The sequence below is a fragment of the Cupressus sempervirens genome, chromosome 10 (assembly GCF_028749045.1).
Source record: "Cupressus sempervirens isolate cs-2001-9-10 chromosome 10, ASM2874904v1, whole genome shotgun sequence".
Classification (NCBI taxonomy): domain Eukaryota; kingdom Viridiplantae; phylum Streptophyta; class Pinopsida; order Cupressales; family Cupressaceae; genus Cupressus; species Cupressus sempervirens.
The window spans coordinates 597,928,646-597,944,908 of NC_143127.1; the positions used below are offsets into that span (position 1 = coordinate 597,928,646).

At 36.3% G+C, this 16,263-nt stretch overlaps 1 protein-coding gene across 3 annotated transcripts in view; it reads right to left on the reverse strand.

Moving 5' to 3' along the window:
* The window catches only part of LOC149535276 (protein HCC2-like), a 167,496-nt gene extending 160,203 nt beyond the window's left edge, over positions 1 to 7,293 (reverse strand). Inside the window, exon 1 of one of the 3 annotated variants that reach the window (XM_089803610.1) lies at positions 6,810 to 7,293. In XM_089803610.1, coding sequence (XP_089659736.1) covers positions 6,810 to 7,022 — 213 coding nt within the window. In that variant the 5' untranslated portion in view covers positions 7,023 to 7,293. The remainder of the gene's footprint in view (positions 1 to 6,809) is intronic. The other 2 variants (XM_089803608.1, XM_089803609.1) reach the window with 2 other exon arrangements.
* Positions 7,294 to 16,263: the final 8,970 nt, after the last annotated feature.

Consider the following 16,263-nt stretch of genomic DNA (forward strand, 5'->3'; position numbering starts at 1 on the left):
AGATGATATATCATATAGAGACTATGTTGATCTATGAATGAGATATTCTAGCGGGGGAAATCAAAGTTATTTTAATGATGATCTTAGAAGAAAGATCGAAAAGGTAAACTTGTCCCATTTGATGGATTTGGAGTCATTACCGCACAGTCATGGGTTCTAAAGGCAGATACCTATTTCCAACTCAATCCAATGCCTGAAGAGGAAGCAATCAAGTTCGTGGCACTTCATCTGGAAGGAGTGGTGCATGAGTGGTGGCATCATGGATTAGTCACTCTCGGTCACGACCAAGTGACCTCTTATATCGAGTTCATTGAGAGACTCATTGACCGTTTCGATGGGAAGGATCCTAAGCTAAACTTCAAAAATCTAGCTCAACTAAAGCAAACGGGCACGGTAGACAACTACATCACTGAGTTCCAAACGCTGTCAGTACTAGTCACAAACATCTCTGAAAGACACCAAATTGTGTTATTCATGGATGGGTTGAGAGAGCCTTTGAGAGGTTGGATGAAAGGGTTCAATCTGTGTGCACTCAACGAAACTATTAAGAAGGTGCGTGACATGGCCGCACTTCCTTCAAAACTCACGCAGCTACACCAACACCATCCCCACAAGAAGACAAGGACAAGGAGCCAATCCAGAAAAAACCTCAGTTTGATGAAGATTCTCGGCAAGAGCTTCGGAGGAAAAAGCTTTGTTTCACATGCAAGGAACCATGGGGTCCTGGTCATCGCTGCCTTGGGAAGGGAAAGATTTATTACATTGAGGTGATGCCTGATGACAACGAAGAATAAATACCTACAGCGACTGACAAAGAAATTACCCAGCAGGAGAGAATAAATGCCCTAATACAAAAAGGGGGTTCCATTGCTACCCTCACTACAGCGATTGGAAGCGGTATCTTCAGGGTTCGTGGTACACTTCACGAAAAACAAGTCCCAATCATGATTGATAATGGTGCCACACTCAATTTCATCAATTCATCTTTGGTCACTAGCAAAGGTCACTAGCAAAGGCCTGCGCAAAGTTGAGCATTAAGGATTTGAGGTTAAGGTTGCAGGAGGAACCTTGTTACCTTGCACTCATGTGATCCCACGACTACAAATTTCCATGGGAAACTATACCATGGCAAATGATTTCTTTGTCATAGATTTGGTTGATACTGATATCATTTTGGGCATCCAGTGGTTGGAAACTCTTGATCAGTACACCCAAAGTTTCAAAAGGATGGACTTTTCATTCAAGACGGATGGCAAGAAGGTGCTACGAAGAGCAATGTCAAATAAAGGATCGAGGGAAGTCACAATCAAGAAGATGGAGGCAATTTTTAAACAGGAATTGCTCCCAGATTTTGCAAGTAAAAACGAGATAGTCAACACCTCACCACCTTACTTGGATAATTAGCCGGCCCATCTATTGGTCGAGTATTCCAAGAACACTTTTGCATGTGAGTTGATAGATGGCAATGTACGCAATAAAAGATACAAAGTTATTGATGACATCATTTACTTCGACGGGAAGATCTACTTAGTGCCTGACTCGGAACTGAAGGAGCTGATTACGAAAGGTTTCCTAGAACAGGATTTGCATTTTCTTGAGGACAAGCAAATTTTAGGATGGGAGGACTATAATGTCCCCATCATAAAATAAATGTATTTAATTAAGCCTTGTTAATGTGCCGATTGATTTAATATATCTAGAACCCATTTTAATTTTTGTTTCCGTAGTTTGTGTCGCTGTCAGCTATCTTTGTACACCCTCGAAAAGTTTCCCAATGGGTATTTAAGCACGGCTTGTAGGTAGTCTTTAGGTATGCAATTGGGATAATTTTCTCTGTACTGCAGATTCCTGTTTAGATTCTCTGTTGTTCGCCATTTCGAAAGTGAAAGACCTTCCCTATTTGGCTCTTGCAGTTTCGGTGGGATTCAACCCTCACCCTAATCCAACACCTGTAACACTTCACTCGGATCTGGCAAATCGGAGCACCATCTTTTGGCAATTATTGATTGAAGGTTATTTCTATTCAGCATCTTCGTTCTTGTTGGCATTATCTCATATATTTGTGATTAATCATTCAGTATAGGTCTGAATCAATTCTGCCCCATACCCCGTCCGCGACTCATAACACTCAGGGCACATACCATTTCACCCTCCTGTCTGAGCTTTGTACAACCTTGTATCCGTACGACCTCTCCTGCTAGACCGTATGACCAACCCTCCTAAGACCGTACAGCCTGTTTTAAGCATATCGTATGGCCATCTCACAACCACCGTACGCCTCACCTTGCCCTCCGTACGGCCATATCCCAACCACCATACTGCTCACCTTGCATGTCGTACACCATATCCCAACCACCGTATTGCTCACCTTGCATGTCGTACAGCCTTCAACTGCTCTCTCTCAACCGTACAATCTCCTCATATGCCATCATACGGCCAGCAAAGGACACCATACAGTCTCCAGGCACTCAACCGTACAGCCACAAACAGTCTGGATGCCATTCTAACCTCGTCGTACATCACTTTGTTTGTCCATCGCATTACAGTGCTTGTCTATTCAAAGTTGAACATATTTGGGAACATTACATCTGCCTCGTATTGTTTTTACTGCACAGATTCGTTTATTGATGATGCAGGAGCATCCAGAAGTATAAGGGCAATCCTGTGTCACCCAAAAAAATATACTTAGACTTAGTTTCTGTTTCATGTGTTTCTATTTTTGGATACCCATTTGGGTCAAATAAAGGTTCCAACTCTCACAGTTTCACTATCAGTGTTCGTGTAAATCCCGAAAAAATAGGAGTATGTAATTGAGCCATCATTTTGGTGAACTAGGAGGTGTAAATTGGCTAGATGAATGTAATTGTAATTTAGAGCATTCCAGAAAAAGAATCAGGTCAAAAGGCCCCACGGTTTGAAAGTTATTACAATTTTTCGAGTTGTAGAGACCTCCTAAGAATGCTTCAAAGTCAGGTTAGGGGCATTAAATGACCTCGAAAAGGGCCGAAAAATGGGGGACGAGCGAAGCTGGTCCATAGGGCTATAGAGCGCTTCGAGAGCTTTCCGAAAATGTAAACGGTTCGTCAATCGGAGCTACGATTTAAAAGTTATGCCTCCCGGAAGTTCGGTTACCGTTTCTGGATTCTTCTAGATTTACATCGACTTCTAACACAGCTTTTGGAACTTTCTATTTGGTCGGTGGATGCCTACTAGCACTTTCTAGAATGTAATCCTAGTCCTTAACCCTCCGGGGTCTATTTAAAGAGAATTCTGGCATTGTAAAAGGCAGTTCGGAGTGGAGTTTGAGAGGAGGTACTGAAAGGAGAAATTATCTCCACATTTATGCTATTGTAAGCCCTTAGGGCATGTTTTGAAGTTTATTTTCTCTGTACTGAATGTACTAGCTTATTTTTCAGTTAATACAATTTCCCTTTTCTGTTGAGTCCATTCTGTTCTTGGGTTGTGTCCCCATCAATTGAGTACCTGCTTGAGTGTCTAGATTTTCAAGAGGGTCCATTTGGAGCCACAGAGGATACTCTAATTCGAGGTTCATGCAATATTCAGTTTTTTGTGGGAGAGATTGTAGAAACTCTGACTGCAATGCTTCCTTAGAGACTTTATGGTTAGGTCTGTAAACAATGAAACCCCTATCCATTCAATTGTTCACAGTCAGAGATTGGAGCCATCCCTTAATTCCAGGGTTATTAGTAATGAGCCATTGACAGAGGTTGGGGCTTTCTACAGATCATATTAGTAATCAGTGATCATGTCCATCTTGGATCTGCCATTCATATTGTGACAGATCATAGCAACAAAAGATTATATCAGAATATATACTTGTGATAGTGGTGAGTTCTTATGGCAATTACAAATATATTCATACCACTATGATAATGAGAAAATATGACTCATATCTCTGAAATCATAGAGATGGCGACATAAATTCATTCGTAGCTCTGTGATAAAAGAGACTGCAGCACATATTCATATTTATACCTTTGCAGTGACTCACATACATTCATCAGAGGTAGGAAAGGATGTTAGAACCCTTATTCTCCTCAACTCTGTGAAGTCTGATTTTTCCATGAATGAGTTTTTTTTGAGTGGTTTTGTTTTGGTTTTTAAAAATATTTAGTCTTTTGCCAAATAATAACAATATAAAATGCTTATATCAATTAAAACAAGGATTCTGATATTATAGCAGCGACTCACAAATCTGATCTATATATAAATTTCTTGTGCATTGCAATGTTCAGTTGTTCCAATCAGATTCTAGTGACAATAAATAAAACTTCAAAACATAACCATTTTGTCCTCCAATGCTGAAGATGGCTGAAATCCTATGTCTCAATGCACAATTCCCAAGAACAAGAACACCAAATGGCAAAGACAAATAAGCATCAAGTAATGAGGTTGATTTGCTTTTGATATGCTTTTTATACTCTCCCCATTAGGTCAACCTCTTTGTGCTTTTTAATTCCTTTCAAATCCATTTTAGGGTTGCATAATAACTTTTTAATAATTCTCCATTATCCAATATGGGCACCCAAAGTCAAGGTCACAACAAATATTTTTTGATATCATTTTAATGATATATAATATGTTCTCATATTGACTTTATAAATTGCTTTTTGTATTTGGCCCCATAAATCATATTCAATTAATGCACTTTTAAGTCACTGAAATTGAGGGTCATGGCCCCGTTGTGCATAATGTCATAAAGTGAGTTTCTAACCTTATAATTTCCTTTCATGATTTATTATTAATAAAGTCACCTTTATTAAGAATTAAATAAAATAAGTTGCACAAATACCATTCTTTCACTACGTCAACTAAAAAACAGGACGACCACTGCATATACCATGTATCCCAGTGCCTTGCCAAAAGTAGTAACTCTGCAAATATGACTTACTATAAATAGTTAATCCCTGAATATCTGGTCAACCTAATAGTGTCAGGGATCGACACTGCAAACATACCCCATTCAAGTGCCCTGCTATAATCAGTGATCCTGAATTTCCCTAAAATAATCAGTTAATATAATAGTAAGTGTGCCAACCTGAACCAAACGAAGAGCAATACTGAACACTTTTGACCTCCACAATGAGAATAGGCCTCCTGCACTGCCAACTACGACTCTCTAACCATCAGTATTAGCCTACAAGGGCCAATAATAGGTCAATCCAATCATAAACCATATCATCCCAAAAAGAGGACGCGATAGAGGAGCTGCTATATGTATGTGCAATTGTGTACATCAAAGATGCAGCAGTTATAGCAAATCAGAGTCATAATAGTAGTATATGCATTTGGAGGCAACAACCGTCAGCAATACAATGACTGCAATTCACCGTGATGTCATACTTGTGTGGAGCCAAGGCAACATCGGTAGGACAGACAGACTAACATCAGCACATCCAACATTCAAACATCTGCATCTCAAGCATACAAACATCTACATATTGAGCATCCTGCCATCAGCAGATCGGTCATACTGACATTATTTTTCAGTGACTCCCAATGCAGAATAACCGTTCGAAGGCCAAGGTACAAAATTTCTTGAGCCATATCTTGATTGTAGTAAGCAATCAATTGTCTGAACATAATTGAAATCTCAGATTGCTGATCTATCATTGCAGATTTGTCCTATTTTGCTCTCTGTGTACGCTTGAGATATTTCAAAAAGAACTTAACTTTCTAATCTATTTGCCGCTATCAAATATATATTTCTGCTCTTAATTCTGATTCCTCAATTCCGTTCCTACTTTTTGTTTGATCATTCGATGCCTTCCTCAAATGAGACTCCATTATATTTATCTTCCATTTGACACCACCTTACAACATGGCTGTCCTTAGCAAAAGTTATATCTTTTACTAACACTCCTTCAACTTTTGATTAATTTCATTTATATTCCATTTGGAAATCGCTACCCCTAAAGGGTTCTTAGCCAACTCCCTTATTGAATCGCTTCCTCCCTAGACTATTTTAATTCCCTCTGTCTTGGTCGGCCCCCTTCATCCAATCGCTAATATTAAATGTCTTAAACCTAGGTCGGCCATTAACATGGACTTAATTTGGATCGGCACTTCCAGGAAAATACTATTATTTTTCTTTTAATTTGAACGCCTGGGTTTTATTATATATGACAAAGGCATGACAATGTACCAAAAAAAACAATGAAACTAAATGCGCTAGCAAACTAGTTGAAAACATAATTAATAGGAGATGCAGGGTTCCAAAATCTAGGGATGGGAATAGTAATCGAACTATGGGTATACAAGCAAACGAATAAGAAGATGGCTCAATCATTTATGACGAGGACACAACATACGTTCCTGCATTGGAGTTGGATGTGCTAATTGTGGTTGCAAAATTAAGGATAGACTTATTCGTATCATCATTACTGCATGCATTGCCATTGTTAGATCCCTTGCTTAGGCTATTGTGTCACTAAAACTTACACCTACGCTGGGACAAATTTAGCTTCGAGTATCCAGCCCTACATTTCTCATGAAGACTACCCCTATGCAACAAAGCATGCTACGATTCTCTGAGACGCCACTGTTCGTTTAAGGTAACATTTCTACATTTGACATCGAGCAGTGTTAAACTCAATTAACCACCCACAACACCAACAATCTCAACCCATAATTATAAGCTAAAATCCAGAATTGTCTGGGCAAATTATATGCTTATTTGCTCGAAAGTAAACCTTAGAGAAACCATGTCGATTTCTTGATTTCTTTCTATAAAATACAAAAGACGAAGAAGATTTGGCCTCATTTTATATTGGAAGTTGAAAGCACACCTGTGACCTTAGGATGCTTCTGTAGCGCTGCTGCTGTAAAGCTCCGAGACCATAAGGCACGATGTGTATATGGCCTTGCAAGGCGTTTGAAGAAATGAGATGCATATTGGACATGACTTTAAGAGGGCAGGATGGAAATAAACCATAGCGGCTATAAGTAAAGACGTGCCCAGCTGATCTCGTAAGAATATTGCAAACCCGAAACGTACACATTTTCTTACTTTCGGATCGTAATTTAACTCAATGCATTCTTCCTTGTAGAAGTTCTAGTTTTTCGAATAACAGAGCATTCTATGCATCTGTAAGAGTTGGCTGTCCGACGAAAGCTCCTGTGCTGGATTTTCACTTCCCCAAGTACCGCAAAACCTTTGAAAAATGTTGACTACAATTTACTTCGGATCCACGCCGCCCATACTACGAAGTTATCAGACTCTAGCGAAGGCTCGTATGAAAATGGAAGTACGGTGTTTCCAACTAGAGGAAGGTTTATGTGTATATGGTCTTGTCAGGGTTAAATCACAAACATAAATTAATTAAACTAAAAAATCACAACCATAAATTAATTAAACTATAAAATCACAATTAAATTAAGTTCCAAAGTCTGAATAAGTGGTGTTCGGGAAAGGCCCCCTTTTTCCTAGTTTGACCTCAAGGAAATCATTTCATTAGTTATTAGTTACAAGTGTCAAAAGAAATTTTATATATATATATATATATCAATTATGGTTCACTATGTTACTAATAAATAAATTTTTTTTTTTTTTAATATTTCTAATATATAATAGATTGTACCAAAAATATCACATTATTATTATTAAAAAATGAGTTTTATAGTTTACAAATACATACACAATCAAATGTTCCAAACTTGTAATATGTTATATTTATGTACTAAATATAATCTATTCATATACAAACATGCACAGTTATTAGATCATAATATGTTTAGTCTCTTACAAACATGCATAGATATTGGTGTATAATATGTTATAATACAAACTAAAACAAACTTGCAATGCTCTCATTTGCACATTCTCCACAAATCATATGGCATCCTTAAACAATTTCTCCAACTACAACTTGTGCTTGAATAGACAGTGGTTTAAGGCTCACCAATCAACAAACTAGACAATGAAAAATTTAAGTACAAAATTGTATTCATGAAGCCATCGTATGAATTGCAAATAAATGGCAAGCAATTGAAAGTGCAATGTGAAATGCTAGAATCTTTCGCACTCTATTTTCAAATTCAAATTGACCAAACATAAATTGATGCATAAATTCCTAAAAGAGTGAATTTCCTTTCTCATTTGCATTACAATTCATTGCAAATTCGGTATATTTTTGTTGATTATTCTTTGTTCTTCGTGTTGGGTTGATCATTCTCTATTGAATTCAAAGCTCAATCGGAAAAGTCTACCCTTGTTCAAGTTGGTACCATTTAATACCATTTATTTTTAATGTTTTTTTGTCTTTAAGTGTGTGTTCACTATGTGTGTATCTATGTGTTCATTGTATGCATTACTTAGATGCATTCAAATTATGCAATTTTAAGTTAGTTAGTTGGGTGTTCACATGTTAGAGGCATTGAAATTTCATGTTTTCGCCTTACACTATTTTCAGTTATTTAATTCATGTTTTCATACATCAAGATAGTATTTTTAGTGGGATCTTCAAGTTGGTAGCTGATGATACAATTTATTTCATGTTTTTGTTCATATGTATGTACTCATTGTGTGTTCATATGTATGTATTCACTATATGTTCATATGTATGCATTCATTGTATGCATTACTTAGATGCATTCAAATTATACTATTTTTAGTTAGCATGTGAGGTGTTTACAATATGCACTAGTTAGAGACATTCTAATTTCATGTTTTCAGCTTACACTCTTTTTAGTTAGTTATTTCACATTTTCATAAATCAAGCTACATGTTGGTGTTGAGATGTTTATGAGTTGGGTGTGGTTTGATTTTCGTGGGATCTATTATGATCAACACAAGGTGTTCAATGATTTTATTAAAGTTTCTTCATAATGTCAAACTAGGGAATGTAGATAGTTACATTGATTGTATTAATTTCATAAACCAAAGTTACATTGAATGATATAATTGCATGCCTACTTATCCAATACATGTACATAATTGCATTCATTATGCATTCACAAGTTACATTGACTTCATGCATTTTGTTGGGGCCATTAACTGTCCACCTTGGAGCCCTGCAATGGTCATTTTTTTGGGTTGAGGGGTGGTTTATTTGTTCAACATTCCTCTTCCAACAATCCTTCTTGTAAACTCTTCTTGCAACTATTCCTTCTCAACATGTGATGAGGGTTTTGGTCTAGAACTCACATTAAGCACCTCCATCTAATTTATCATTTTATTTTTTTCTTATAACATTGTTCTACTCATTCACATTTGTGGTTTGATGTTAGTTTCAAATATTTATCTATATTGGATTGAGGGTTTGAGTCAATCCATCTATTTTTTTAATCATATTGTGAAATTCTTATATGGAATGTCTTTGCATTTTTTTAGTTTACATTGACTTTATAAATTTCTCTTTACTCGTAGACTCTATGCATTTCCCTATAATGATTAAATGTATGCATTGCTAAGTTTACAATGATTGTATGCATTCTTAAGTTTACATTGACTATATACTTTGTAATTTTATAAGTGGATCCATTGTTATGTTGACTGTAAGTATTTATCTTCGATTATACTATCAAATTATTGCACGGAGCTTCAAAGAAATGGGAGACATTGTCGATAATATGTTGATCATTCTACTAGTTTAATCATGAAATGTTACTGTTTTTCACATTTGATCTTACTTGTGATATATTATTCACAATTTATTTGAGTTTTGACTAGGGATCAAGTACTATTTATTGCCAACGAAATTTGGGGTTTCATTGATCTTAAATCATATTCCAATATGTACGACATATATGAATATACATACATGCATACATGTGCATATTTGTATTCACACATACATGCATAACTTATTTTTTCTACATATATACATACATATATTGGAATTACAATAGGAAAGGTAAACTTTTGAGAGGGGGGGGGGGGGGGGGGGCGTGGGGTGTTGTGAATCAATAGTTTACGCTTGGACCCATAAAATTTTCACCACACATCCATCTCATACATTTAGCAAGTAAATTGAAATATCGTGTAAAGCATGTAAGCAAGTAAACATTCACACATTTAACACCAGATATGATTACCCAAAAACCCTCCAATGAGAAGGTAAAACTGGGGTGGGGATGACACCCACAAATCTTCACTACTACAGTAAAAAGTGTATCCAATGAAGGATGCAATGTTTTGACCATGAGACATGATCTACCCTGTGAATGGTCTGCCTTGTTAAAGGCTTACAAAGACTGTTAGGTCTTACCCTGTTAGAAGTGTGCCTAGTAAATGGACTTTAACTCACAATTAAGTAAGCACCCTGTTAAAGAATTTCAATATAGCATGTTAGGACTACTATGTTAAGAGATTTTGACTGAAATCACCTATTAGAATGTCTCAGCATTGATCCTGCAGTTAGCACTTGATTGCTTGATGACCAATCACCTCTAAACTGATGTATTTTTTATCCTCTTTAATCAAATATCTCTTTGTTGTATCCTTTTCCTTTCCTATGTTCTACTCTAATTGATTCAACAATGAAATCTTACTTCCTTAGCCACCATAAATGCTCTATTTGTGCATGCAAACTTCTCTCTTTGCAACATAGATAGTTTAGGGTTTGTCCTCCATAGAAAGACTTTGGTGACTTAGGGTTAGGTATGAATCCATGGCTATGATTCATCCATTTTTCCACTTAAAGCTTCCCTTTTTCTGATTGGTCGCATGTAATTGCATTGGGAATCCAACTTAAGATTCGTCCTTATCTCCAAAATATTGCAATTCATCTTTAAGTTGGCTCAAAAATAGTTTACATAGTTATTTGTGCCTTACAAACAAATATGTCAAAATTGTGTCACTAGGCATCTGAAGTCTATGATGCTTGGCATATACTAATCTCTATGTTGTGACTTGGCATCTATATTACTCGGCATCTATTATTTACTCAGCTCCTGTATTACTCAGCATACACTATCTACTTGGCACTTGAGTGACTCGGCACATGAGTGGCTCGACACTCATTGTTGACTCAACATGCTCTATAATATATACATGTTGTGCTCGACATGTACTACTTGTTTGGCATGAACTAAGTAAATAACTTAAGTGTGTTGACACTCACTTGTCAAAACTAATTTGAGATCAACAATCTCCCCCTTTGACATGAGTGTCAAGAACACTTGAGTTTGCATTAATATCCTTAATCTCATGAGCATAACATATTTCTAACTTGGCTTATGTACAAAACTTCAATTTTTCAAAACTTTGTAACAACTTAGATACCTCAAAAATCTAATAACTCCCTCTGAGTTGATAGGTTTGTTCTGTATCCAAAATTGTGTACTCTTGTTGAGTAAGTGTGTCTTAATTGATACTCTTTCATCTAATACATCTTGTATTTTGATGCTTGCTTTGTCTTAGCTTAATTTGTCTTGTCTCTGTCCCTTTTTCTTACTCTCCCTCTTGTTTCTTCCAATTCTCATTCTCCTTATATCTCCTCCAAAATTATCTCATTTTGCTCTCCCCCTTTGGCTTATTCTCCCCCTTTATTCTATCTCTCATTTATCTTACTTGATACTCCCCCCCTTTTTGACACTTATGTCAATAGGCTATACACTTATAGTGTGTTTGTCCAGAAAAGATTTATGGACATCTAAGATTATCTGGAGAGCTATATCCTAGTTTTCACATGTGATATCCAAGGACTTGATTTGGATAGCAAGCTTGGTAGCAAGGTGGACTGGGCCATCTAATGTTGAACTATTGGGGTCTTTCTTCATGAGAGTTTTAGCATAACCTAGTTCCTTGTACAAAATTTCCACATGGGGGGTCAAAGTTGTTTGAATGCTAATCAATTTGGCCCTTATGTTGGCCTCATCTGTTGTTAATGTGGCTAATTGACTTTGGGTTTGTAGTAGTGTTCTGAAGTGCTTTTCACTCTGAGCTAGTGTCATTGGTAGTTGTGCACCTGATGAACTTATCTGACTTTCCAAGCTCAAAATGTGACTTCTAGCCTCTTGTGCGAAGAGTGTTGGATTGTACAATTTTGTGTATAATGAGAAGATATTCTCAAGTACCTTCTTCACACCTTCAACCTTAGTTGCCAATGCAACTTGAGTTAGCGCTATGTCACCTAATATCTTTTCATTCACTTTGCTCTGAAATTGTTTTTATGACCATTCTAACAATTTTGCATTTGTATCTAGGTCGACATTATTGACCTTTTCCACTATGTTTGTTAGTTGTTCAATGAATGGCTTGGTCTCATCTAGAGTTGATTGACTGAATGCATCTAAAAAGATGTCTTTAATATCCTACAATTCTTGCTTCTACTGTGCTCCCTTCTAAGTATTTCTTGATGCTTCTTTCTTGCTAAGGCTTGTTGGAGTATGCCCATTTGTTTTATAGTTATTTTATCATAATCATACTTTGGTAGAACAATTTGTTCATCAAGGCTCACATCTCCATATTGGATTACTTCCTCTGCCTTTAATGTACTTGGGCTCGGTACTAAGATTAGCAATGGAGTCGCATCAGTGCTCGACTTTTGAAGAATTTGAGTGGAAGGAGTGCTGGATGCTGGTAAGGTTACCAAGGCTTGTATTGCTGCTTGCTCCTTCATTGTAGGTGTTGGCTCTATCTCTTCAAGGTTGCCCTTGACTTCCACAATGACTTGTGATGCACCTTGATCTTGTGTTGTAGGTACATATAAGTCTATCAAACCTGTTTCTTGTTGTTCTTCAGCAGTGACTTGTGTTTCCACTGTATCTTTTTCAAGTGTATCAACCTTCTCTAATGTAGCTTAAGGTACTTTGTCCAAAGATTGTATGTGAGTGACTTGAGGGGGAATTGTAGGTGGTTCTTGTGTATTCACCTTCTCCCTTGTTGTATTAGTCCCTGTCTTCTGCAATTCTTCCACACTCACCAATATAAGATTATCACAAAGTTTTGCTTGTAGTGTGGATTGATCTAATATCTTTTTGAGATCTTCTTCTGAAAGGGGATTGATATTATAAGTTGTGACATTAGAAACATCCTTAATATTTATTGTTTCAGTATTCTCATTTGTTTCATGTTGGGGGCTAACACTAGGCAATTGTGTCTTGCACAATCTATTCTTCTTGCTGCTCTAGCTCAGCTGTTGTCTTGTCATCTATAGGAATTTCAATTCCTCCCTCAATAGTATCATTATGATCATCTTCTTCACCATCATCCTTTACCTCTATGGGCTCTTCCTCACCTTCCTTCATTGTAGTTAACCCATATATAAGTTTGCACATCTGAGTGGTCTTTTTAACTACATCTTCAATGTTATTTTGCAAAATGCTAAAAGCTATGTATTTAGGTACAAACCTAACTACATATTTCTTCATAGCCTTAGCAATTTAACCCTTACTTAGTTCAAGCATCACTTGTGCAAGAGATGTCTCTCTAATTTGTCTTTTCAAGTTTAGGCAATAGTGCCATTTTTGTTCAACTCTATCATATAAACTCTTAGGCATCGAGTTGGCAATCTCCAGTGGGGTAGTCTTGAATTTTTCCATCATGGCATATATAGCCTCCTCTACTTGATTTTTCTCCACTTTACCAAGATTGTCAAAATACACATGAGAAAATCCTCATAGATCTACACTATTCTTAACATTTTCACAGAGATTTTCAAGATTTGATAGAGGATTGTGACTTACCACTTTGAATTGGTTGTTGTCATATAACTCTATTTTCTCCTCATTAGAATTTTCCTGTGTCACATATTTCCTTCTTAGCCTTTTATACACTTAACCTCCTTGTTCTTTTGGTTTGGTCTTTTCCTTAGCCTTTGGTGTGATTGCACATGTAATAGCTCTTGTAGTAGGTGCAATAGGCTTGGTTTGGCTTGGCTTGGTTTGATAGTTTTCTTAGCCCTTGTCACTGGTTGGGCCTTGGCCTTCCTCTTTTTTTTCAGTGAGTGTAGGTGCTTCCTCGACTTCTTCTTCCTCAACACCTTCAGTAACTTTAGTCTCCTCTTCTCCTTGGTCTTCTCCCATACCTTGTGTAAGTGCAAGTGGTGCTTGTGCTTGAGAATCTTCTTCCTCTTCATCCTAATTGACACCCTCTCTAAATTTTGCTTTCAACTTCTTCACCAATTTATCTTTCTTCTTAATTACAGAAACAATTTTTAGTTCCATTAAGATTTTGGACTTTTCCATCTCATAGTTTCCAAAAGCCTTTGCATTTTTGTCAACCTCTTCTGCCAGTAAAGTTATTATAATAGCAGAAGCTTCATCCACATTGATTAAATATCCTAAGGGTCTCAACCATCTCACCCTTGGTGTAGCAGCTTGTACATATGTATAATTAGCATCTACTAGAAAACAAACATCATCATAATGCTTTTCTACTAGAGATATTGGTATTCTCATTCTCTTCTTCATTGATTGTTTGAAGTCCTCAAAATAGTTTATCATCACAAGTTCAAAATTCTCTCCTAATTGCTCAATGTATTTACCAATCTGTACTACCATTGATCTATTTGTTTTCCATTTAATTGTTCCAAAAGTAGGAAAAGTGTTTTGCACATAAAAGAATATGCATATCAATATAGAACCAAATTTACATTGTGCACTCTTTGTTTTTCTGATTGCTCCAAGATTCTCAACTAGTTGTTGTAGTTGTAGCTCTATTAGATCATATGTATGATCTTTCTTGACAGTTTAATATCCCACATCTACTGCTATACAGGGCACACTATTTAATCTACTAGATTGGTAAAACTTGTGTGAAATGACCCTGACAATAAACTCTATCAATGGATCAGTAATTGTATCAATAGTCATGTCTCTCTTGTTCCATACAGCTCTAGTGTTCTTCTCAATTACTTCTTTTGAATCACTTCTCAGTGTCTTAGGTTGATCTAGGGTTGGATAACTAGTAACTTTATGAATTATCCTCTTGGTCATTTTGATAGGTCCATTAACCAACCATAATGAACTATCATGAAGTCTTCTAAGGACTATCCTAATTCATTCAATTTTGAACACATTTGGAAAATCTAGCGCTCATGTTAACCCTTTCTTCTTGACAATTTTGAATTCTTCTTTGAAAACACTATTATCATAGAGTCTGTTGTATGCTTCCCTGATCTCCATATCACCAATGCTACCAATTTTGTAGTATAGCATTTTCTAACATATTATATCATTAAAACATTTGATGGTATCATGGATAATGCACCAAAAGGGTCTTTCTTGTAAGTGATGTTAGGAATAGCCTTGAAAATGGGTTGCTTAAACTTTATTACTAAATAGCTGAACATTTAAAACCTCCTTACCCTCTACATTCTTTAAACTAGATGCCATTTCGTGAAACTAGGGTTTATGAAAATATAAATTGCAAAGCTTGGCTCTTGATAAATACCTTTATAAGATCTGACAAAATGATGTAGAATCACTACTTAGATCTTCTGCAACTATTTTGGCTGAGTTTTCTGATCGCCTCTTTCTCTCTTTGCTTTTTCTCAATTTCGAAATGATGAAAAATGAGTCAAAATTTGATCAAATACCCTTTGATTACCTTGCAATAAATGTTGAGTGCTTACACAACTGTAAGCTCAACATAAATTAATTTTAGGCTTACTCGACATCCATTAACATTTTATTTGCTAGCTAACCATTATGAACTTGGCATCAACTAGAACTTTACTCGGCAAAGACATGAAAAACTTAAAGAATTTTCTTGAACATCTTGTACCTTTTTTCATGCTTATATGATCGTTTCAGTACTAAATTCCTTGAGAACTGATGTATAATATAACCTTTAAATATCAGTCACACATACCTCTTTATTGCTTAGTTTGATGAGGTGTGATCACTTGACCCATTGGGTGAAGTGATCTCTTCTCAATTTGATGTGTTACAATCATCCTCTTTCTTCCATGTCTTGTTCATCTCATCTCTGAAATTTTCAACATCTACCTTGCCTTTGTCTTTATCAAACTCACAGCTTGGTGTCTTTGACCTTGTTGGCCAATATCAACTGATGTGACCAGTCTTCAAGTAGCTAAAACATGTGGTTTGACTTAACCACCTTTTGTAGTCACCTTTGAAGTGTGTCCTAATACAATTCTCATGAACATGTTCATATTCTTGACAATAATGATAGCTAAATCTTGTATTATAATCCCAGTTATAAGAGTTACCATTGTTCCTTACCTTTGTTTGCATGTTTGATGACCACATGGGTTTGGATCTATATTCAAAAGCTCTACGTTCATACTTCTAACAGCTATAGCAATATCCCTCAAATCTTTGTGTATGCATGGT